Below are 25,706 nucleotides of genomic sequence, written 5' to 3'. Positions count from 1 at the left end.
TATATCCCACTACATTTGAAAGGTGATTCACTAAAATTAGTGGGGAGTGACTATAATAAAGTATAGCACGGAAGCCATAGAACGTATGCCTATGATGGATTTAGCTCTTCTGTTAACATAGAACAAAATATTTAGTCTACCGGACAGAAAGAGAGGGCGGCAACTAATTTTTGAAGAAAAAATAGTAAAAAAAAAAACTGAAGGTTAAGGAATTAATAAATTAATAAATAAATTCAAATAAAACAATTATTAATAAATAAATTAATAAAAATGTGACTTTTATAACGTTACAATCTTTACTTTGAGAGATTAATATTACGTCGTCTGCATAGCAGATTATTTAAGTTGTTTTTCTATCATTTGGTATCCTTTTTAGTTCTTACTTTTTTATTATTTTTCGTTGTGATTAGGTTTTGACTTATAGAACTAGACAAAAAGATGATCCAGATAGTTACGCAAAAATAATAACGAATAAAAGTTGAAATAATATGAAAATAATTTTTAAATTCTTTGAATATCTCTAAGCTTAACGCTAAGCTTATCGTTGTCAGAAAATGTGAAAAACGGCCCTGATTTTTTTTTTTGAAATTCTTTGATCACCGAAGTTAAATAAAAGAATGAGTACTCGATCTTGAGTATTTTTTTAAAACAATAAAATATCTAAAGGTCAAGTACAAATACACATTTTTTATTAGTATAAATACAAATAAAATATTTTTAATACGCAGCGCGTGCAATCATGTTTTTTCAAATTCAATTCCTGGTTCTTTTGTTCTGGACAGTAATTGCTGCATCAGATCTAACTCTGTTAGATGGAACTGCATCAGATCTAACTGCATCCAATGAACTGGTAGCTGTAGTCCAGGTTTGTTTATTAAAATATTCTTTAGTCTAAAATTAAGCAAAAATACAATTTAATTTTTTTTTATTAGGTATACAATATTATCAAGAAATATTTTGGAAGATTATACTTTTACCAAATGCCTATTTCGTAACCTTATCACCCAGTAAAATATTCTTTTTGTAATTCTCTTTTTCTTCTTCCACATGACTTTGTCTGTTCTTCAATCTACCTCCAGTAAATTGTCGTTCCATCGTTTTCGTGGTCTTCCTACTCATCGTCTTCCTATTGGGAAAACGTCTCTTGCCGTCTTTTTTATTACTATTTACTACTATTTGTTGCCATTCGACTTATATGATCATTCCATTGTACTCTTCTATTTCATATATCTTAAAATGATACAATAATAAATTAATTTTTTTGTTCCTTAATTGAACTGAATTGAAATAAATTTAATTTAAAAAGGAAAAGTCTTCGTTTTAAAGGGTTATGAGGTAACTTTTTTTTAATTGCCGTTAATTTAGCTGCGAAGCTTAATTAACTATCCGGCGGTCATACAAAAAAAAATTCCATGGTAAGTCGCGTGGCGGCTTTTACGCCGCATTAGATAGTTTCAATTTTTAGTTTTTTAAATAAGACATTTCATTGTTTTCTTCAGTATTTACAAAAAAAATAAGTTTTTTGTTTCTAAATTTAATTTACTATCATTACAAACAAGTTACCTATGATTACAAATAAAACATATTCATCGCTATTTTCCATTTATTCAATATGAAATTTCATCGTTGGTATTTGAGGATTGCAATCCAAAAACCACCATATCACTGCCTTTCGTGACATATTTGCAAATATATTTTATGGACTTGCAGTATTCAACGTTGCAATGTGTCTTGAACGTTTTAGAAATAAGTGGCGAATATGGAACAATCCAACTGTTGTCGACAACGAAATCCATTCTTTTCACTTTCGTTGTGACAGTTCGACCGTTGTCATCTGGTGATCGACGCCGATACAGCGGATACCCATCGTTGCCAGTGACAGTCTCCGCCGTTAATTTCCGTGGATATCGTTTAGAGCACTTTCCATCGACCATGCAAGGTGATTGGGGATTGATGGCACCACACGGTCCATGAATCATATTAGTAGTAACAACATCATGTAGGTCTGGATCGACTTCATGATCAGGAATCTCGGCACATATGATATCATCTATTTGGTCAGGCTGAATTCTTTTCACTAACCAAATAAGAATGTGTGCGTGCGGCAGGCCTCGCTTTTGCCATTCGATTGAATACATCCAGCATCGAGTATCACCAAAAACGCGTTGTTTAACAATAAAGTTCATCAGGGACCGAATTTTTTGCCTGAATATACGTGCTGTGATGTCGTGTCTATCATTTGAGGTTTGTCCGGGAAGCAGCAATTGAGTAATTTCTATCCATTTTGGATTACACGTAAAAGTAATAAAGAGATCTGGCCGGCCGTAATGACGAACATATGTCATTGCATCTTGTGCATATTCATGCATATGACGTGGGCTACCAATGTACGTCGCCGGCAGAATAGTTAATCGGCCAATATTAGCTGGATTTCCTTCAGTACTAACTGCATCACGTAAATGGATGTACTCCTCAGAACGCAGTTTGGCTTGGTTCAACCTAATAAATGTTAAACGTTCCGTTTCTATTTTTACATACATGTCAACGCAATACTGCTGAAACAATCGACGAAACCGCAGCAAATAGTTGTCAGCATTTTGACGAATCATCAAACGATATGCATAATAATTCATTGAGCTAACTTTCTTTGTAGTTTCTTCACCTGAAATTAAAAATTTGATAATTAACCATTTCAAAGACAAATAATACAGACATTAACCATTATTAAGATACTGATACTTTACCATTCAATGGATTTATCATTTTAATATTAAAATAATATCCATCTTCTCCTTGCCAAAACATCAGTGGGTATTGCAATGCGTCATATGATCGATGAGTTTCAGATATTTATTGCAGTTGCCCAGTATCGCGACGTGTAAGCACAATATCGCGTTTTCCCAATTGTTCACCAACAATCAGGATGGCAACTTCGTCTACTGTTGGAGCATTAAATGTGCGTTCGTGTGTTCCAGATGGTCGTTTATCTGCTTTGATGACAACTTTATAGTCATCATTTGGAATGCGCTCTAAAGCACTCATAAACAACCTGACCAACGCATGATGTTCATGAAGCAGACACTGCAAGTCTTGAATAATTGCTCGCTTCATTCCTGCATTGATCCCTAGGCGTCGATCAAGTTGTTCTTCCATGTTGCCCATGAAATATATTTGTAAAAATTTATTCTGTGTATCTTCGAAAGGTAGTAATGATCCAATTCGATGGTGAATCTGTCCTTGTATCTACAAAATAAAAACCAGACAGTATTAACTGGGTTATAAACACTTTTTCTGTGGGAGAGTAGAGTTCAGTATTAGCAAATATAATACATACCAATAGATAAAGTAAGTTATTCTTTAACTACATTCTATGTAAGTACAAAAATAAATACCTTAAATGTCGGATTAAATCCTCCTTCTTCGATAATGTGTGTCCCAAATGACATCATTTGGAAACAACTATTGTATTTTCGAGTATTTGCAAGAAAGTGGCGTGGTTCTTGTGTTTCGCCACAAAGCAATGAATACAATGGCTCATGTGGCGGAGTCAACACTGGCAATTTCACTTTACTATTAGGGCAGCATAATCCAGGCGTTTTTTCGGAAAACTTTAATGCACCACAATACTCGCAAACAACGTCCATTTGCCCAATGCAAACGCTAGGATGCAAGCTGTAATCATTGCTGCAATTGTATCGAAACGCTGCTCGATTCAAATCAGCTAAATATCTGATTTCTGCGTCGCAAATTATTTATTTGTTGCCTTCTGTTGTTCGCTCGACGATTCTGCATTGCCAACCGAGCTGTTTCACGGGCTGCTTCACTTTGCTCTCGTGATTGAGAAGCACGAAGTCGAGCCATACTATCGCGGCGCTGTTCACGTGCAATTTCTTGTTCTTCTTCAGTCCTTTCATTTGCAGTATTTTGTATTCTTCTTGTATTACGGCTTTGTCGGGAAAGATTCGATCGTCTTGGTCGCGGCATTATTAATTAAACTTCACTTCACTTCAATTACGGCTTTGTCGGGAAAGATTCGATCGTCTTGGTCGCGGCATTATTAATTAAACTTCACTTCACTTCAATCCACTTGTTAATTATTTATTTAATAGAAATAGTTTTAATATTGATTTCTTACAAATATCAAATTGTCATCCATACGTCATTACATAGCTGTCATTTTACGTCAATTACATAGCTGTCATTTGCGTTTTGTTATTGCAAGTCTGATTCTTTTTTGTTATACCACGTTTTATAGTGACTGACGTTTCATATCAAGTCACACGGGAACGCTGTCGAACGGGATAAAAAGTATCCTATATCCTTCTCCTGACTCTAAGCTACCTTCCTACCAATTTTCAGCCAAATCTGTTCTGCCGTTCTTGAGTTATAAGTGGTGTAACTAACACGACTTTCTTTTATATATATATATAGATATAGATTCTGCGTCGCAAATTATTTATTTGTTGCCTTCTGTTGTTCGCTCGACGATTCTGCATTGCCAACCGAGCTGTTTCACGGGCTGCTTCACTTTGCTCTCGTGATTGAGAAGCACGAAGTCGAGCCATACTATCGCGGCGCTGTTCACGTGCAATTTCTTGTTCTTCTTCAGTCCTTTCATTTGCAGTATTTTGTATTCTTCTTGCATTACGGCTTTGTCGGGAAAGATTCGATCGTCTTGGTCGCGGCATTATTAATTAAACTTCACTTCACTTCAATTACGGCTTTGTCGGGAAAGATTCGATCGTCTTGGTCGCGGCATTATTAATTAAACTTCACTTCACTTCAATCCACTTGTTAATTATTTATTTAATAGAAATAGTTTTAATATTGATTTCTTACAAATATTAAATTGTCATCCATACGTCATTACATAGCTGTCATTTTACGTCAATTACATAGCTGTCATTTGCGTTTTGTTATTCCAAGTCTGATTCTTTTTTGTTATACCACGTTTTATAGTGACTGACGTTTCATGTCAAGTCACACGGGAACGCTGTCGAACGGGATAAAAAGTATCCTATGTCCGTCTCCTGGCTCTAAGCTACCTTCCTACCAATTTTCAGCCAAATCTGTTCTGCCGTTCTTGAGTTATAAGTGGTGTAACTAACACGACTTTCTTTTATATATATAGATTATCACAATGGATACATTTAACAGAGATGTGGCTATGTTTCTTACATAATTTATTTTTACACTGCTGATAAATTGCTTTCGTGCAATTATTTTTGTGTTTACCGCAAATGTATCAAATTCCAGGTTTGACAATGTCTTGAACGGTTTCGTCATTGTTTCTATATTTTTCCAAATAAACATAAATTTCTATAGGAAGATTTTTTAGTGTTGTTCTCAATTTTAAGTGGTCATTTATAAGTTCAAATGGTTATAAAAGTTCATACGGTTATAATTTATAAAAATAACATAGGCATTTATTGCTGCTATATCTAGATGTCTATAAAATATTGAAAGTGTCCATGTCCGGGTAATTCTGGAGCTACTATAGGATGAACACATCTGGTCGATGGTATCTACCCCTCCTTTTGTAGCATTATAATCCAAATTTACAGCGGATTTTTTGGTTTCTTCGTCTACATGATTGTCATCATGCATCGTGAAAAGAAATAGTACAACCTTGTTTTTTTTGGAACCGTTGAAACTAGACATTTGTCATATTGGAAACCAAATAGGCTTGATTAAAGATCTCTGGATTTAGTTTCTAAAAATTCTCGCGGTATCTTCTTCTTATTTTTTTTTAAAGTTCCCAAAAATGTGAGTCCTTTTTCTGAAAGATATTCCGCTAACGGAAAGCTACTATAATAATTTTCAGTTGTCACATTTCCATTAGATTTTTCATGTGGTACAACCAATCTTTTTACAACATCAATGGCTTTATTTGATTGTAAATATGGCCCAGGAACTTGTTTTCCGCAATATATTTAAAAGTTGTATGTATAAAAAGTTTTTGCATGGCATAGTGCGTAAATTATAATTCCATACCTGGCTGGCTTGTTCGGAATATACTGAATGAATCCGCATCTGCCCCCAAATGCGTGTAGCATTTTATCAATTGTAACAAATTCGCTTAAGTTAAAATGAGAGTTAGAATTCGTGACAAATTTTTCATAAAATTCTTGTATGGGTGTCAGTTTATCAGATTTTTTTCACTCGTCTCTAGTACGTAAATCATCAAATCTTATTGCTCGAAATAAAAATCGGTTGTAGCTAAAATGTCCTCGCAATAGATTCATTCCCGTTCCGTCTGTGTCCCAGAGCTCGGCACAGTTTGTGTGTGCTCCTTTTTTAACACCAATAAGAAGTAAAGCTCCAAAGGGAGCCTTTATTTCAGATATTGATACTTCTCTACAATTCCTGTCTCTTGAATATTTTTACATTTTTAATTCAATACATTTGTTTGTATTAGATACAATGTTTTATTAGTGATGAATAAGCTAAATGCTTCCACACCGTTCGAAGCGTTTCTAGTCAACAATTTTGGCCCAGGTAATATTTTAAAAATATTTTTTGACTTTGTCTTACCTGAAGTAAGAGGTTTGCTTATAAAAACATTTTCATCATCTCGTCCAATAAAAAATCTGTAATCTCTAGGAAGGTCTTGAAGCCTCCAGGAAGGTATGTATTCTTAATGATCATCTTCATTAGCAGATTGCTCGGACTCACTATCATGATCTTCTCTCATTCTACATTCTACTTCTCTCGCTATACATATACACTCATCATCGTCAGTGTCTATTTCACTCTCACCGTGTTTTTCTTGTTCGTTCAGCCTTTCTTCTTGTAATTCTCTTGAAATTCTTTCTGCTTCCCTTTCTGACTCGTTAGATTTTAGACTCCTTCGATTCCTAAAACAAAAAATCATTTAGAATATCTTAAAAATTGTAAAAAATAAAACAGTTACATTATCGGTCGCGTAGCGGCAACTGCACCGCAAACATAACACACCCACAAAAAACGTAATATCAACGGACTTGATGTGATTTAAAATCTGACAGCACTCCACTAGCTGCTCGTGCACACTGAAAGGAAGGAATACCTAGCAGTCTAGCACTAGAGAGTTGGATATTCAGCGCTTCTTGTGTTATACAGTTCGAAACAAATTGTGCGGTGTGTTTGCCGCCAGCGCGACCGCCGGAAGATTAAGCTTAAAACATTCTTCAAAATTATTTTTGATACTGCAAGTACTCCTGACCACGGCGCAGTAGACGAAATTTGGTTTAGTCCCCACTTCCATGCGAAACGCATTGTACCAGAGAACGACCGAACAAATTGTACTATGCACTGTATAATTCCACTTACAATATAACCTTTCTGCCTTTACGTGAATTTGACTCCGCCTTCGCGCAGCTCCGTGGTCAGGAGTGTTTGAACTATCTTTACGATATTTTCACGATAAAATTTAATAAAGTGACGCTTCTTCTTTCATTTAATGGTCGTAGAATTTTTCCAATTATATTGCTTTCTATCTTATAATGCTGCAAAAAATTGGTTAATTTTCGAAAATTTATGAAACGAAATTGAATTGTTTAAAAGCTATTTATATAAAATATAAAGGTTTTATGTTATAACAGAAAATTCTAAAAATCATAAAATTTTTATTTCAATTGTTTATAAATAAAAACATCTATCTATCTATTTATCTATACAGCCCTTGCTGTCCAATTTTGGACATTTGATTGCTACAATTGATTTCGTCAATTAAAGGATCGTGAGGTGGTCAACTTTAGCTAATGTATCTTCTCTTCACCACCACAAAGATAATCATGGTGATCACTACCCTAGCTAACTCTTTTCAGAGGTAGTTCGGCTAATCACTAAGACAAATAATGATAGCAAGAACAATCACAAGTATAGGTATCGCAAAAGTTTAAACAAATATTTTATTTATTAAATAAATAGAGTTGCCTCTATGTTACAGTAAGTCCTGTACAAAGTCCTAAAAAAATGACTAAACAAACTAAGATAAAAAGGTAGTTGATCGTCTTAATATTTAAGAAAAATGTCCTTATGAAACATTTAACTTATCATGCTGTTTTCCATATACAGCTGTTGGATGAAAAGTTGATGATGTTAACGATGTTATAACAGGTCTTCTAGTTAATTAATACCTGGTGGAATGGATTATTTCGTTACAATAATAATTTTGTATTCCATTGGATGTGGAATGGACCTCGTGGTGGATTAGTTGTATTCCATGGATCTGTAATCGAGCTTGGTGACACGGATTTATTGCTAGTCCATTTTTATCACAAGTTTCGGTAAAATATATAGTTCTAAAAAGACCTTGATGGAGTGTTGGTTGGTGATGGAAAAAGTATACATACACCTAAAATTTAAAACAATAGTAGTAGTCACGACTTTCTTGATAAATTCTCATTTCTGTGGTCTACTAATAAAATTATATCATAATACCTATATTTCTTTGTTTTAGATATTTAGACATGGGCACAGGACACCTACAGTTTTTTACAAAAACGACCAGTATTCAGATTTATCAAAATATTGGAACGGCCTTGACTTAGGACAGCTAACAAATGTAAGTAATATTATCATGTAACTATTAAATCAGGGACTGCTTTATTGCTTTTATAACCCTTTTGTAAAAGTTGGTTACGGTGACAGCTGTACCCAGTTATTACATTTATATGGTTCGAATTAATTTTATTGAATCTGTTCATAATTATTATGTTTATCAATCATAATTTTGTCCACCATATATACATATTACTAGTTTAAAAAAAGTTTAGCTGCAAAGTAAATTAACTTAAATCTAAGACACGGTCAAATAGATCAAAGGTCATATATTATATCTTGAAAGAATTGGGTTTTACAAAAAACTTAAAGGGCATAATTACAGTGACACTTCAAAATGCGAAGATAAAAATTAAATATTTTAGGAAAGCTAAAAGAATTAGATACTTATTATAAATACCAAAGTACAAATATTGACATCCCGCTAAGAATACAGGAATCAGAAATTACGGAAATTTACAAGAAGTTGAAGAACGGAAAAGCCTCTGACTCTGGTGAAACATCTTTCGAGTTTAAAAATATAAAAGTCAGGAGATTTAAAACTAATCCATAGCTACCTGATGTTTTCCAGCACCAATCCTTCCTATCAAAGTTGCCAATTACAATTGAAGAGTGTAAATTTCAAATTGGCTAAGTGCCAAAAACAACATTTTGAGATATTTAGGGAAAACGTTAAGAAGAGTATTAGTTTTTTTTGTTTATTTATACAAAAAATCTGTATGTAACAAAACAAAATATTAATCTGAAAGTATAATAATGTTATAAAGAACCGAAACGAAAAAAATCTTTTTTTTTATAGGAAGGTGCTAAGTGCCCACCTACTTTTCTTCAGTAACGGGACGGAATATATTCTTATTGTGCAGTTTCAACTGCTCCTAGTAAATTTCTGTAGAACTGAAAGGAAAAAAAAAGTCAAGATTTGATTTTACGTACAGTGCGTCTGTGCATCCGCCTTATACGGATTTCGCCCTAATAGGGCTCTTCAGAGACGGATATTCACAGTCGCTCTAAACGTGAAAATAAATCTTCTCTGTCTTAGGCAGCCACTCTAACATGGCTTCGTATAGACGCAAATAGCGACGTCTGATATTAAAATCCCTAAACTAATTTTCGAAACCAAATTCAGATTTATGCTTTTATCTGTGCCTCTAAGAATTGCAAGGCAAAACAGACGTTGATAAAGATGTTATTAGAGACATGGGAAATCTAAAAATTACATTACACAACATATCTCCTCAACTAAGTAAAAATCCTTAACGAATTGGTTTCTAGTACTCGTACAGAGTATATCGGAATAAAAGGAAAAAGACAGTCAAGATTTGATTTCACGTACAGTGCATCTGTGTATCCGCCTTATACGTATTTCGACCTAATAGGGCTCTTCCGAGACGGCTATTTACAGTCGCTCTAAAACGTGAAAATAAATCTTTTGTCTTACTGTCTGACTGTCTTTTTCCTTTTATTCCGATATACTCTGTACGAGTACTAGAAACCAATTCGTTAAAGATTTTTGCTTAGTTGAGGAGATATGTTGTGGAATGCAATTTTTAGATTCCCCATGTCTCTAATAACATCTTTATCAACGTCTGTTTTGCCTTGCAATTCTTAGAAGGCACAGATTAAAGCATAAATATGAATTTGGTTTTAAACATTAGTTTACGAATTTTGTAGAACTGTTGGTGCTAATGATTGTTGAGATACGGTATCATTGATTGGAGGCCCTTTTACTTGTTCGCTGATACTTTGTTTTCTGGTTCCATTATCACTAATTTATTTTTTTTTTCTTATCATAAAGCGTCTTGTTCTTTTTTAAAATGTTAGTTTAAAGTTTTAGAATAAAATAAATGGGTGGTTTTGATGTTTATGTAATTCTTTTTTTAACACGTATCCTAACTGATTTGCTAACTTGTAGCTTAGCGGTATTTAACATTTTCTCAACAGCCTCTTTGATGTTCCAAAAACCAAAGCTATTCAGGTCGATGACATCGAAAGATGAAGTGTATCTTGTGAAAGTAATGACGTTGATCAAATCCTCCGGCACGAATGCTTTCATAGTTTTTTTTTCGTTTTTCTATTAGGGTCAAATCCCTGTCACGAGGCATTAAACTGTGGCCGCTTACCAAAAGTCTTTGCTCTATAGTATCACGCCATTAGAAACCAAAAACATCAACACAAACAAAATAAATTTATTTTTATTTTGGCCACAACAGTTGTCGCTCCAAATAATGATGTCCTTATTGTTAGTAAAGCAACTATTTAAAAAATGTAGCCGGCACGACACAATTGCGTTTGTGCTACGTCCCGAGAATCCTTCATGGCACAGGAAAATCGAGGCATTATTTGTGCCTCCTACATGCATTCCAAAGTTAGAGTAGAACATATCTGAGTAAATTAACGTTGGCACAAACCTGACTTGTTCCAAATCCATGGATAAGCAGCAAAACTTGCTACCAGGTTGTTGTGAATCTATTATATCTTGCTTGAGTAGTTCTCTTGCCTTTTCGGCTTTGCTTTGGTGAAGTTTTGACTAACAATTTGGCTAAACCACTCATGAGATGTATTAATTCGAGTTCGTCGAAAAGACAAATTTGGACATTCGCATTTGAAAACAGATCTATAGAATTAATTTACTTTAGTATCTGGACATCGCTCTTGATAAGCTCTGAACAATCTATTTATGTTTAAGTCCGGGCTTAGGTATTCTTTACTGGATTTTGTCCTCGTATAACGACCACCATCGTGGGGTATTGAATTATTGTGCTCTTTTATAGCGCAGCGATCATCTTCAGAACATAGCGATTTTTTATGAGACGTTCTATTATCCGAGAAAGAAGTTTCGCCAAGTTTCTTTTTATTTACAAAAACTTTTAGCTTTTTCCTTGTTACAGCAAAGGTTTTCATGAATGTATTCTTACACACTTAAGCAAAGGCTCTATCTTCATTGGGTTAGGGTGTAGCTTACTGTTGTTTGACGTCTACTATCCTCCGGAACCTGGATTCCTTCCAGGAACTGTATAAGTACCTTGAGTTTGGGTGTTCAACTAAGGATTTTCTCCAGCGATAACTGATAGTTGTATAATTAAATTTGCACTTACAAAATTACTTAAAAATAAAAACTTTATAAAGTACGACAGGCAACATGATAGGTTATGTTACAAACCTCCTGTATTGGCAATGGATTTACTGCTATATCTTTACGTTTTCTATTTTAGTATGCTTTACCAGCCTCCCTAAGTTATATTTGCTTCTTGCCAAACCTGCCAGTACCATTACTTCTTCAAGTTTTCAGTTCACTCATTGCAACAAACTGTACCCTTTAATCACAATAAAATTAAAAATAATAAATTTGACAGTCTGACACATAACCCCTTTGTGAAGCAACAGGCAAGGTGACAGGAGTACATTTATATAAGATCAACATTCGCGATAACCCATACTGTGAATGTGGGCAAATGGATACACTAGAACACATATTTTGGAAATGCCCAATAAACAAAATAAAAGATTATGATGTCTATCAGGAGCTGATCAAAATTAATATTAAAACCCCAATTAACATACCAATGCTTCTATGCGAGATTACCCCTAAAATTATCAAAATTCTTCTCAGATTCCTACAGATTAACCATATAAAGTTATAACCTTAATAATCACCTATCCAATATTAACATTTAAACCAACTATAAGAAAATAGAAAACATAAATAAAATGTAGATATGTAGATAAAATTTCTATATTCACTGATAATTGATAACAGGGCATGAGATATATTCTCAGACTCACGACAGTGGCCCAAAAATTAACAAAACAAATGTACTGGCTGATTATTCAGTAGAATAAAAGCCAAAAAGAAGAAGAAGAAGAAGAACAACAGGCAAATCATACCGCTGGCGCCATTTTACATTCCTTATACAATGTTAAGTATTAAGAATGGCACCTAGCGCCTTTATTAGGACGTAGAGCATGTCACATACAACCCTTCTAAGGCAATAACTCAAAATCAAAAGTTTTGGCACTTAGCACCTTTGAAACGTTCACTCTTCAATTGATAATTAAATACATTCTCACAAAATGGCACCAATATTCAGCAAGAAGACTACAGTATCATTTTAAACATGAACATAGATCCTTAACAATTCGGCCTAAGTGAACTTTGTACTAAAATTTCTTTAATGTGGGCAATTATATAAGAAAATATAATTACATGGTATTTAATCATATAGTATAACATATTTTACTTTGTAAGATATTGTTTATTGTAACTAGAGTTTTTTAAGTGGTCATATTAGCCGAACATATTAATGATAAATAAAAAAAATATATATTTATTTCAATTATTTTATTTCAGGAGGGAAAAAAACAACACTACAGTCTAGCAAAATTTACAAGGCTAAGATATGGCAAATGGCTACCCCAAAATTATAACAAAAGTGATTTCTACGCCCAAACGACAGATTACGATCGGACACATATGTCAGGACAAGTAAACATTTATGGACTGTATCCACCCAACTTAAGAGAAAGATGGAGACTGTTGACTGATTGGCAACCTATTCCACTTCATCCAGCTGATTCTAATATTTGGGAAACAGTACCTAACTGTGCTGCTTTTACAAGAGAATATGCACAAGTTCTTGCATCTGATGTGTATACTGCTATTGATAAACAGTACGCAGTTGTGTACGCCTATTTATCAAAATATTCAGGTCAAAATATTACTACTCTCTCACAGGCCTATCCAGTGTTTGATAGTTTTAAAAGTGAATCTACTGTTGGCCTTCGTCTCCCAGTATGGGCTTCAAAAGTATATCCGAAACCATTAACAGAATTAGTTGGACATTTCTTCAACGCTTGGGTTTATACCACTAAGCAACAACGATACTGTAAGTACATTTGCAAATAGTTTTGTTGCTCGTGCGTATATATAAATTGTAATGTTTCTCGACAATAATCTACTAATCTTAAGTTACTGTAGACTGTCTGACTTCAAAGATATCGCAGAACATATTTTCTTTTTGACAGTAAATATTAGCTGATTTTTTAACTATCTGGTAAAGACGTAAAATACGTAGAGAATCATGTACCTTTAATCCTATAATAATAAGGTAGAACTTGGGCACGTATTTAATCCCCATAACGACTTACACCGGTACCTACAGAATCCTTCTAATTAGTCTCCCTCTTTAATTAATTTTTGGACTTAAGCTGGCTTAACACCTAGATAGAAATATAGAAAAATGCACCGAGTATAATGTTCCAATTCCTATGGCGTTCGTCGATTTCCATAAAGCATTTGATTCCATCGAATTATGGGCAGTGCTTAAATCTCTAGAAAATGCACGTGAAAATTCAAGATACATTAGCATAATTAAAAACATATATGAAAATGCCACCATGCAGATAAAGCTTTACGAAAGCACAAAAACTAATCCCATAAGACTACAACGGGAAGTAGGACAAGGAGACACCATCTCTCCCAAACTATTTACCCTTGCTCTAGAAGACATTTTTACGAAACTAGAATGGAATAACAAGGGTATCTACGTCGACGGATCCTACTTAAACCACTTGAGATTCGCAGGTGACATAGTTTTAATAGCCGATAATATCCAGGAACTAAATAATATGTTACAATAATTGAATGCAGTTTCAGGAGCGGTAGGCTTAAAAATGAACTACAACAAAACAAAAATACTGAGCTGAGACCAGACATATAACAATACAAAATCATAACATAGAAAATGTTGAACATTAGGTATATCTAGGTCATGTCATCAAACTGGGAAAACCAAATCAAGATGCTGAAATTAAAAGAAGAACACAACTGGCATGAGGCGCTTTCGGCAAACTAGCATATATCTTAAAAAACACCTCCAATCCTGTAAACTTAAAGAAAAAGGTGTAAAACACATGCATAATACCAGTTTGTACCTACGGCTTGGAGACAGTAGCCCTTACCAAAAAATCTGCTAAAAAATTAGAAACAACGCAAAGAGCAATGGAACGAATCATGCTTGGAATACCAATGAGAGACAAGATTAGAAACACCGAGATAAGACGTAGAACGAAGATTAGGGATATTGTGGAAGAAGTTACAAAAATGAAATGGCGCTGGGCAGGTCACGTAGCCCGATATAATGACAACAGATGGACACGGAGAATTTTAGAATGGAGACCAAGGACGACAACAAGAAGCATGGGAAGACCTCAAAAAAGATGGGTAGATGACATAAGAGCAGTGGCAGGCAAACAGTGGATAAGATTGGCGCAAGATAGAGAAAGATGGAAGCAATTGGGAGAGACTTACATTCAGGAGTGGATGGAAAATTGTTGACAAAGAGAACACCTAAAAAGAAAGTGTATATCAATTTTTAATAATCGTATATCAAAATTTAAGGTTAAATTAAAGTTTTTTTTTATTACAGACGCAGGAGCTTTGCTAGATTCAATCCTTAAGTACTTTGACAACAAAATAAACGGTTCAGTATCTCAACAATTCAAAATGTACAGCGGGCATGACCTCAATGTAGCTTCTATATTAAGCGCATTTGGCGCATTTAGTCCACCCTATCCTCCAGATTTTGCGAGCAGTGTATATTTAGAATTAAGAAATAATTCAGGGAATTATTTTGTAAACGCATGGAGCAAAGATGGATCCAACTTCAAAAAGATTTCTATAAGGGGCTGTTCTTTGGATTGTCCTTTGGGTGAAGTTAGACAAAGATTGAATGAGATATTAATTGATGTTGATACCAAAATCAAAGAGTGCAATGCAAAATTGGAATTCGAAAATATTGATGTAGAAAATATGTACAAGAAGCTTATCGAAACTGGTGAAATTGAACGACTTAAAAATTTATTTTAAAATGAGTTAATATGTGGTTAACGTGTAGTAATAACATAAAATTAATAAATATTTTTCATATACTGTTACATTTATTTATCCTTGGCTTACATCTAAATCCAATCATACAACAAAGTATATGATCAATATTTTACAAAATTTATCTCAAAAATATACGGTATGGGCATAAACAGACAATAATTGGTATAATCATTATTGCAGTTGTCTCTGAATGATTGTTATTTATGTTATATTCAGTGATTAAAAAAATTTGGTAAAATTGAGGGGCCGTGAATTTTATGAGAAAAATAACACAAAAAATTTTCATAGTTGTTTATAGTGTTAAAACCATGTAGTAGGTACTTTAAGATTTATGGCACTAAGCAGTGAATTTAATAATTTTCAATACTAAATAAAAATAAAAACGAGTCCCATTTTAAGCATTTATAGATGTTGCATTTTGCACATACGATGGCCTTTATAAAACATATGAGGCAACTAGAAAGAAAGTATGAATATATACGTTTAATCTAGAACCCGCTGATTTCTCCCTTTCGCGTTGGGTATATGACGGGGTATATTACGATGTGCTAATATTAAGAATAAAGACTATCTTCTTTTTGTAGTACCGACTCCACTAATGAAGGTTAGTTATAACCATTGCAACTTCGTCTCTATTATCTGCTTTTCTGAAAATCGCCTGTGTTTTTAACACGGTTCAGTCGCCAATGTTTTTCAGCCAGAATATTTGTCGCCTATCAGGACCCCTTTGTCCTTCTATTTTACACTCATAATCAGCTGCAAAATCTGGTACTACTTATTTCTAAATATGTGCCCCAAATATACTGTCTTTCTCCTTTTAATGGAGGCCAAAAGTTCTCTGTCTCTTCTCATTCTGTGCAGCACCATTTCGTTCGTGTTAAGATCGGTCCATGGTATTTTTAAAATCCTTCTAAAAACCCACATCTCAAAAGCTTTTAGCTTTCTGATTAAGTCAACATTAACGGTCCAAGCTTTGGCACCATAAAGAAGAATAGAGTGGATTAAAAATTTTACCATCCGATATCGGAATTGTACCGTGGTTTTTGTTTTATTTGTTTATTGTATTTAAAGAAGTATTTAAAACTCGTCAAATGCTTTCTTAAAAATGGTAAAGTATTAAAAAACATCTTAGTTACACATACCATTGCTATTTATTTGAAAACGTCTCTGTTCTTGTTAGAAATTAATTTAATCATTTAAATTTGATAAAAAATCTACTTAGAATTTCAATTTGAATATTTTTTAATAATAATAACGGTAAAGGTCAAGTAGTATAAATATGTATCTCTTAATTATTGGTATAAACACGAATTCAATGTATGTAGACCTCAGAGCATACTGTCATGTTTCAAGAGATTTACCTCCTGGTCCTTTTGTTTTGGGCAACAATTTCCGCATCAAATCTAACACCAGATCTCACTGCATCCAGTCAATTGGTGGCTGTAGTTCAGGTTTGTATTTTAATTAATATTATATATATGTATATATACAGTGGCTCACAGCTTAACTCATGCAGTCGCTACTCAATAAAACTAGATTATGTTAGCGGCTCAATCTTTATTAGAAAAGAATTATATACTGAAATTAAATTAAATGACTTCTAAAATAGCGTAAGCTATTTTTTGGGTTTCAAATATATGATACTTAAATAACAATAAATATTTAATTATTTTATGTATGATTTTGATGTCACAGCTAAAATGATGCAGATAAGATGAAGCATTGAACAACTTATCAATTTGAAATTTGCGAAGTTTGATAATTTTTATGTTTAATTTGACATTTTAAAGTATTTACGGCAAATAACAAAATAATTTAAGCATGGGTCGCCGAACTACGATTATTAGAAGAAATTTAATCATTACTCACCATAGAAATGAATATAGCCAAGGAGATATATCCAAAATGGTAAATAAATGGTCATCACTAGTGCAGCACATTATTGGACATTGCTGAAATGAAAATAGAGTTGACAATAAATCAAGGTTAGCTTCAAATAAGATTTTTACCAAATATGAAGAAAGATGGATTGTCAGAGAAAGCTAGTGAACCCTGCAATAGTGTACAAATTGCTAGGGAAATTAACGTGAATGCTCTAACTGTCCAGAGAGTTCTCAAAAGGAATGGGTATCACTGTTTTAAGATACAACCAACACAAGAACTGTGTCCGAAAGGTACCTTTAGGCTGATGAAGCTTTGTGAATTTATGTTAGATAAACAGAATGAAAATGTACACTTTTTAAAAAGTATTTTATTTTCTGACGAATCTTCATTTTTATTACATAAAAAAACACAATCCATCCGTTGCAAGGTATTATTCTCGAAAAAATAAGCACCTCAGTGTTGCAGTGCAAACGCAGCATCCGCAAAAGTTTAATGTTAATTCAAGAGATTTATTTCCAACGTTAATTTTCAAGAGATTTATTTCCAACAGGATGGGTGTTCGGCTCACAACTCTAGAGCAACTATCGACTTCCTCAATCAAACGTTTCCTGATCAACTGATAAGTACAAGTGGTACAATTAAATAGCCCGCTAGATCCTGTGACTTACAGCCTAACGATTTTTTTTTTGGGTTTTTTCAAAGAAAACATTTGTAGGCATCAGTTTAAAAGGGACAAAAACCTAGTCGAATTAAGGGCAAAAATACTTCATTTCTCTGCAAGCATTACACCAGCCCTACTCCAAATATGAGAAGAAATCTGTATGACAAATTTGAATACTGTTTAGAACAATGAGGTGGAATGGAATATTTGAGACCTTAATTCGTTAATCTGATTTCCTAATTTTTACTTTTTGTTAGCTACATTTTACGAAGTTTGTAAATTCTTAATTAGGTAGTATTTTTTATGTTTAAGTTTAAAAAAATTTTATTGTTTTTTTTTTATTTAAAAGTACAAACGATTCTTATTCTGAGTCAAGGAAGTTTTGTCCATAAAATTTGTACAATTTTCAGTGACAATAAAGAATTTTACTTATTTACTTACTTATTTATTTGTATTGCTGTTAAGGCTAAAAAATAACCAAGAAATTAGTTTTAGAGCATTATAATAAATATACTCTGGAGATGGTGGTGCAATAAATCTTAATTTCTATGGTCAATGTCGTTATCTGTATATATAGATGTATGTTTTTTATTGAGTTTTAATTATTACGGCCTAAAATTAGATGGTAACAATAATAAAATCATTTTTTTATGTTTTAGTTATTTAGACATGGGCACAGAACTCCTGGAAAATATTACAAAAACGATCAATATTCTGATCCAAAATATTGGAATGGGCTTGACTATGGAGAGCTAACAAATGTAAGTAAAGGCCGACAGACATAATAATAATTTAAGACGACATTTTAAGGTGCCTATTTTTACAACATTTCTTTCATATATGTATTATTCTAATTACAATCGATGCATTATTCCAACGTTAAGACCCTGCTTCAAGTACATTTTTGTTGACTTTTGTCTGGTGTAGTCAGAAGGCACCACAGGAGAAAGTTGAATGTGATTTCGTATGGAGTTTAAGATGCTTTTATCAATTTTATTTGCTCTTGCAGCTTCCCTCTTCTATCTGCCTTAAGAGATCCACTGTTTCCAATTTTTCTTAAAGCGGTTGTTATCCACTGTTCGGATATTCCATAAGTATTAAGAAATATAGCTTTGCAAACCTGTATGTCGTTATTGTTAAGAGCCAGTATATATTTTCTAGAGAAATTTCGTGTTGATTTGTCGTCTGTTTTTTTCACTCACTTTTTATCTCTTTTTGTTAACGTATCTTGCTATGTAATCCCATTGTCTAGTGTGATCACCTTTTTTCCAAAATTCGTCAAACAATATCTTTCTATTTTCCTCACTTATCTTCTTTTGACATTTATTTCTGCAGTTTTCTTTGTATGGATTTTTCATCTGTCTGGCAGGAATAAATTAACCCTTACGGTTTTTGTGTTCGATGCCTATGTTTAGATCTTTCTTAGCCTTAACATCAAGCCACCCACTTGTATTTCTTACACGCTTTCTACCTGTTTTTTCTTTAGCTGTCATCTTACGCTTTCTATTGACCTTGACATCCTGAATTTGACTTTTGAGGCCAGTATCTGGCATATTAGATGAGTCAAAATCTAATATTTGTTTAGATTTATAATTAGGATTAATATCTGAACTATCTGACAAGTTCCCAGTAAAGTTGTTGGTGTTATTAACAGTTATATCAAGTAATAATAATATACCTGCTTGTGCATTATCAGAACTGATATGCTGGTCTGTAGAGTGGTTGCTGAGAACTAAAGTTGTATTATACGATGAGCTTTCTGCATCTGATACAATGGATACTTCACTAACACAAGTAACTTTATTGATTGGAAAGTCGCCGGATTCTAAAAAAGGACCTTTTAAAATACGTTAATTTTAGAGGCATAATAAGTAAACTTGGTTGTCGTTCCATAAATTGTAATGTGCTAGAAGGGCATACTGTTTTTGAACATTTTACTGGTTCTAGAATATTAATTCATGTTAGTAAGAAATAAGAAATAAAATTAATATAAATCAAAGTTACCTGAATCTAATGATTCTTTTTCACATAAGTTTTTTGAATTGTGCAAAATTTGTTGTGTTCTTGATTTCATTTTAATTCGCGTCAAAAATAACTATTTTCATACAGCAGCTACTTTAAATCTTTATGTAGTAAAGTAGTATGTAACAAACATAACCTACAATTACGGTGAAAACTATAGTAAGTCAAACTTACAATACCGCTGTTTCTTGCAACGAAGACTACAGTAACTCAACTTACTATAGTTTTGGCCTGCATAATTGAGGGTCAGTAAACTTACTATACGATGCAAATGTTTTACTGGCTGTATTAAAATTTATTCCTGAGATACCTTACTTTTCGACCAAATAAAGCTTAAAGAGAATAATAATACCATAATCTTAAGTCAAATGTAACGTTTATTGAGTTACTATAGTCTTCGTTGCATGGCATGCATGGGTCAATATTTCGACTCCCTTATAGTGTGGATTTAATCCACATTATCCACTTACCTTTAGAATACCTAGAATATTATGTTTGTATTTGTTTTTATTTTAGGAAGGAAAAAGGCAACACTATGATCTAGCAAAATTTACAAGGAGACGATACGGCAAATGGCTACCCCAAAAGTATAACAAAAGTGACTTCTACGCACAAACAACAGATGTTGATAGAACACATATGTCAGGACAAGTCAACATTTACGGACTTTATCCAGCAAGAAGCGAACAATCGTGGAAACTGCTGACTGATTGGCAACCTATTCCGCTACATCCAGCTGATCCCAATATTTGGGAAACATTCCCCAACTGTCCTGATTTTACAACCGAATACGCTAAAGTTCTTGCTTCTGATTTGTATGTTACTATAGATAAACAGTACGCAGATGTGTACGCCTATTTATCAAAATATTCAGGTGAAAACATAACAACTTTAACAGAAGCATATACAGTATTTGACTGCTTTAAAAGTGAATCGTCTGCTGGGCTTCGTCTGCCAAGGTGGGCTTCAAAAGTATATCCGCAACCATTAACACAACTTATGGGCTATTTGTTTCACGCAATAGCTTATACGACTAAACAACAGCGATATTGTAAGTATATTTTTTAATATGTTTATGTTTCTTCTTACTTTCTTGTTCTTTCTTCGTAAACTATGTGAAGAAGTACGTTCAGAACATTTTTCATTAAGCTAATAATTATAAAATATTCGCAACTATCTAGGATTTAATATCTTGAGAATTGTAAAAAAACCAGCCAGTCATTTGCTATTTGATCTACGTTATATATTTGATTTGACATATAAGTTAAATTGTATTTACATGCTTTACCACTTGCAAGGGTTGTATCCTATCTCCGATAAGATTTAACTGGTCGTTAATTTCCAAGTTACAAAGTTGTACGGAGCGCTCATGCCGACGCGTTGATGACGCGGAAGACAGGGCACATAATTTCCAAGTTATACGTGACTTAAGTTCCGTCGCATTTAGATCACTTTATTCGCGTTTTCAGCGCTCATATAATTTAATACGCGCTATGTACAACGCGTGATCTGCCCGGTATCAACGCGATCGGCCGGAGTAGAACCCTATTACACGTGCAGTTCACGCGTTGAACATAGTGCGCAATAAGTTAAACATAGCGCTGAAAACCCGAGTAAGGTGATCTCAATGCGACAGAACTTAAGTCACGTATAACTTGGAAATTATGCACCCTGTTTTCGACGTCATCTACGCGACGATGATACCACTCGTATAAGAGTTTCCTTAGTAGCGCGAATTGCTCTTATTGCATATAACTGCGTTGACAACGCAGATAAAGTGCTCTACACACGACGCGTTTTCTGCAGTATTATCGCAATGGCATTAGCGCTCGTATAAAAGTTTCCCCCGTAATGATTGCCGTCGGGATAACGCAACATTAGCGCTGGTATATTACTTGACATGGACCGTACTTCAAGAAATCTAAACCGCGAATAATGTGTGCAGGCAATTGTTTTAGCTGATGTAGGATTAAATTATCCCGAAATAGATTAATAGTATCTTATACTAAAATATCACGAGTCGTTGAGAAATAATGGGCCGTACGAGATGGCCAAGATAAGAAAGAGAAAGACTAGAATACAAAAGCGTCTCCTTGAATAAGATTTGCATGTAAGGATACCAGCCAGAGCACCGGCGTTAAATGAAAATCATCGTAGAAATAAATTGCAATTTGTCAGGGAGCACCTTGACTGAGATTTTGATGACTGCACATATTGTTCAGAGATAAATTACGGCGTTACTTATATAGCTCAGATAGACATGTACAAGCTATTCGACGGCCAAGAAAAAGCTATGGACAGTGCAGCATACAGCCTTTGATTTAATTAATGGAGGATCTGTAATGGCTTGGGGAGGAATATCATTTACATCATGAATGGACCTTGTTCTTGTTCTTTTTCTTCTTCTTCTTCAGCCTTCAGTAATCCAACTTTGGACATAGGCCTCTCCCAAATCAATCCAGTGTCTTCTATTTTGCGCCACTTGCTTCCAGTTGTGTCCTCCGATCATCTTAATATCATCAGCCCATCTCATTTGTGTTCTTCCTTTGCTTCTCTTTCCTAACCATGGCCTCCACTGTTGTATTTCGTGGTTCCATCTCTCTTCGTTCAGTCAGGCATTGTGTCCTGCGAAGCTCCATTTTAATTTTGCAGCATGTTCTCCTGCGTCTTTTACTTTCGTTTTGCTTCTAATCCATTTGTTCGTTTTTTTGTCTATAAGTCTCACCCCGAGCATTGATCTTTTCATCGCTCTTTGTGCTTTTACTATTTCATCCATAGTGGACTTGGTGAGTGTCTGTGAACCATACGTGAGTATAGGGAGGATACACTGATCGTAAATTCTGGTTTTCTAATACTGTTCTCTTTTAGTGCTTTTCAAGATCCAACTCAGTTTTCCAAATCCTGCCCACGCTAACCTTATTCTTCTGGTAATTTCGGCAGTTTGATTTTCTTTGTTAATTTTCATTTATCTAAATTTATGTCGTTCAATGTTATCTCTGGAATGTTCGGTGTATTTGTCATTATTTTTGTTTTTTCCAAGTTCATCTTAAGACCTACTTTTTCCGAAAAAAAAGTAGGACCTTGTTGCTTCACAAATAATACTTTGGACTTTGGCTTGTTTGCAAATTACCTTATGGTTGGGCAAGGTTATCATTTAAACAAGGACATATAATAAGCAAGGAAAAGATTACGTCAACCGGAACCGAAACACAGTTTTACGCCAACCAGAACCGAAACATAGTTTTTATAACTATATAGAGCGACTGTGAATAGCCGGTCTGAAGAGCCCTTTTAGGGCGAAATACGTATAAGCGGTAACACAGACGCACTATACGGGAAATCAAATCTTAACCGTCTTTTTCCTTTTATTCCGATATACCTGTACGAGTACTAGAAACCAATTCGCTAAGGATTTATGCTTAGTTGAGGAGATATGTTGTGTAATGTAATTTTTAGATTCCCCGTGTCTCTAATAACATCTTTATCAACGTCTGTTTTGCCTTGCAATTCTTAGAAGGCACAGATAAAAGCATAAATCTGAATTTGTTTTCGAAAATTTTTTTAGGGATTTTAATATCAGATGTCGCTATTTGCGTCTATACGAAGCCATGTTAGAGTTGCTTCCTAAGACAGAGAAGATTTATTTTCACGTTTAGAGCGACTGTGAATAACCATCTCTGAAGAGCCCTATTAGGGCGAAATCCGTATAAGGCGGATGCACAGACGCACTATACGTGAAATCAAATCTTAACTGTCTTTTTCCTTAACTATCTTTTCCCTTATATAGACAATAGTTCTGAACAGGGTCATAATTCAACCATTTTTATTTTCCTATTATTAATAATTTCTCTCAATATCGTAGTGTAAGATTTTACCTTAGAAAACTAAATGCATTCGTATATAAATTAGTACTTATGGCTTGGGTTTTCGTAAAATTATAGATTGTTCGTTTTCGAGGTGTGTCTTTTTAAAAAATATTCTTCTTCTTCTTTTTATGTAGACGTGATTTCTGTATGTTGTTTAATGGACCTCCAGTAGGTTATCGTTCCATCGTTTTCGTGGTCTTTCTACTGATCGTCTTTCTATTCGGGAACTGTATTTCCGTCTTTACTACTCTATTTGTTGTCATTCGGCTTAAATGATCATTCCTTTCTACTCTTCCATTTCTTACCCAGTTTTTGATATTCCCATCTACGTCGTATATCTGTCCTTCTCACTCTGCCCCCTAGTGTGTTGCCACCAATAATGTCATTATTGGTCTGATGACCGTTTTATAAGTTTTGCCTTTTATTTATTTTCCGATATTTAGTTCTCCATATTGTTTTATTCAGGCAGCGTGCAGCTCTGTTTGCTCTATTTACTTAATCTTCCACTTCAGTTTCGAACTTTCTGTAGCTGGATTATGTGATGCCTGGATATTTAAACCCCATCATTTCTCTATTAGTTGCCTGCATAGCAGATTATTTTAAGTTGTTTTTCTCCCATTTGATATCCTTTTTAGTTCTTACTTTTTTTATTATTTCATCCATAATCAGGTTAAGCAATAGTGGACTCAACAAATCTCCCTGTCTTATCCTATTGCAAGCTTCAATAGGGTCGGTTAGTTCTTCTTCCACTTTTACTTTTATTGTGTTGTTTTGGTAGATATTTTCGATCGTTTTGGTTATCCCTAGAGATATCTCTCTTGAGTACAATATAGGATAACGTCCTTTAATTTGACTCAGTAAAATGTCTTCTTGAGATCCGCGAAACATAGATATGCCGGTTTGTTGTATTCTAATGATTTCTCTTGCACTTGCCTCATTATAAATATAGCGTCAGTGCATGATCTGCCTGACCTAAAACCTTGTTGTTCTTTTGCTAGCTATATTTTCGTAGTTATAATTAAATTCAGTTTATTTGTTATCACTTTGGTTGTTAATTTTAGTGTTTTGTTTAATAAATTAATTCGTCTGTAATTTTTCGGGTCCTATTTGTCTCCTTTTGAACAGAGGTATTAGGATGATTGATCTCCATTCTTAAGGAATTCTGTTTTTTTCTATTAATAGTTGTTTGGTTAAAATTAATAGTTTTAATAGTTGTTTGGTCAAATCTTTTCCTCTGTACTTAAGGAGTGCGTTCAGTATTCTGTCGCCTTCTGGTGATTTTCTGTTTTTTTTAATATTCTAAGACCATATATTTGTTTAATCGACAATCATATTCTAATTACAATAAAATTTATTTTTTGTTATAGATACAGGAACATTGCTAAATTCCATCCTAAACTTTTTCGACGACAAAATAAGTGGCACAGTATCCCAAAAATTCAAAATGTACAGCGGTCATGACGCAAATATTGCTGCTGTTTTAAGCACACTTAATGCATTTAGTCCACCCTATCCTCCTGACTTTGCGAGCAGCATATATTTTGAATTAAGAAACGCATCAGGAAACTATTTTGTAAATGCATGGAGTAAAGATGGGGACACACCCAAAAAGGTTTCTATAAGAGGTTGTGCTTTGGATTGTCCATTGAATGAAGTTAAAGCAAGACTGAATGAGATAGTCCTTGACGTTAATACCAAAATAAAAGAGTGTAATGCCAAAACAAAATTTAAAAATCTTGCTGAACAAAAAATGTACAAAAAGTTTATTGAAACGAATGAAATGAAACGACTTAAAAATATATTTTAAAATAGATTAATAAAAATAAATCAGGCAATGTATTTT

General features: G+C 33.9%; 1 protein-coding gene and 1 long non-coding RNA gene across 2 annotated transcripts; one reads left to right on the top strand and one right to left on the bottom strand.

Annotated features, from left to right (window-relative positions):
• The first annotated feature begins 705 nt into the window (after window positions 1-705).
• Window positions 706-25,706, top strand: LOC140436103 (uncharacterized). Its single transcript, XM_072524811.1, has 8 exons — window positions 706-865; window positions 8,444-8,548; window positions 12,893-13,427; window positions 14,970-15,403; window positions 16,756-16,881; window positions 18,635-18,736; window positions 20,514-21,048; window positions 25,231-25,706. The coding sequence occupies exons 1-8, from the start codon at window positions 740-742 to the stop codon at window positions 25,668-25,670; spliced, it is 2,403 nt and encodes an 800-aa protein (XP_072380912.1). The 5' UTR covers window positions 706-739; the 3' UTR covers window positions 25,671-25,706.
• On the bottom strand, window positions 872-7,042 carry LOC140437621 (uncharacterized). Its single transcript, XR_011950392.1, has 3 exons — window positions 6,914-7,042; window positions 6,535-6,857; window positions 872-1,230 (listed from the first exon to the last, which is right to left on the bottom strand). It is a non-coding gene; the product is annotated as an uncharacterized lncRNA (long non-coding RNA).

This window comes from Diabrotica undecimpunctata, chromosome 3, assembly GCF_040954645.1.
Source record: "Diabrotica undecimpunctata isolate CICGRU chromosome 3, icDiaUnde3, whole genome shotgun sequence".
NCBI lineage: Eukaryota > Metazoa > Arthropoda > Insecta > Coleoptera > Chrysomelidae > Diabrotica > Diabrotica undecimpunctata.
Note: the sequence above shows the minus strand (reverse complement) of the source record. Positions and strands in the feature narration are given on the sequence as shown.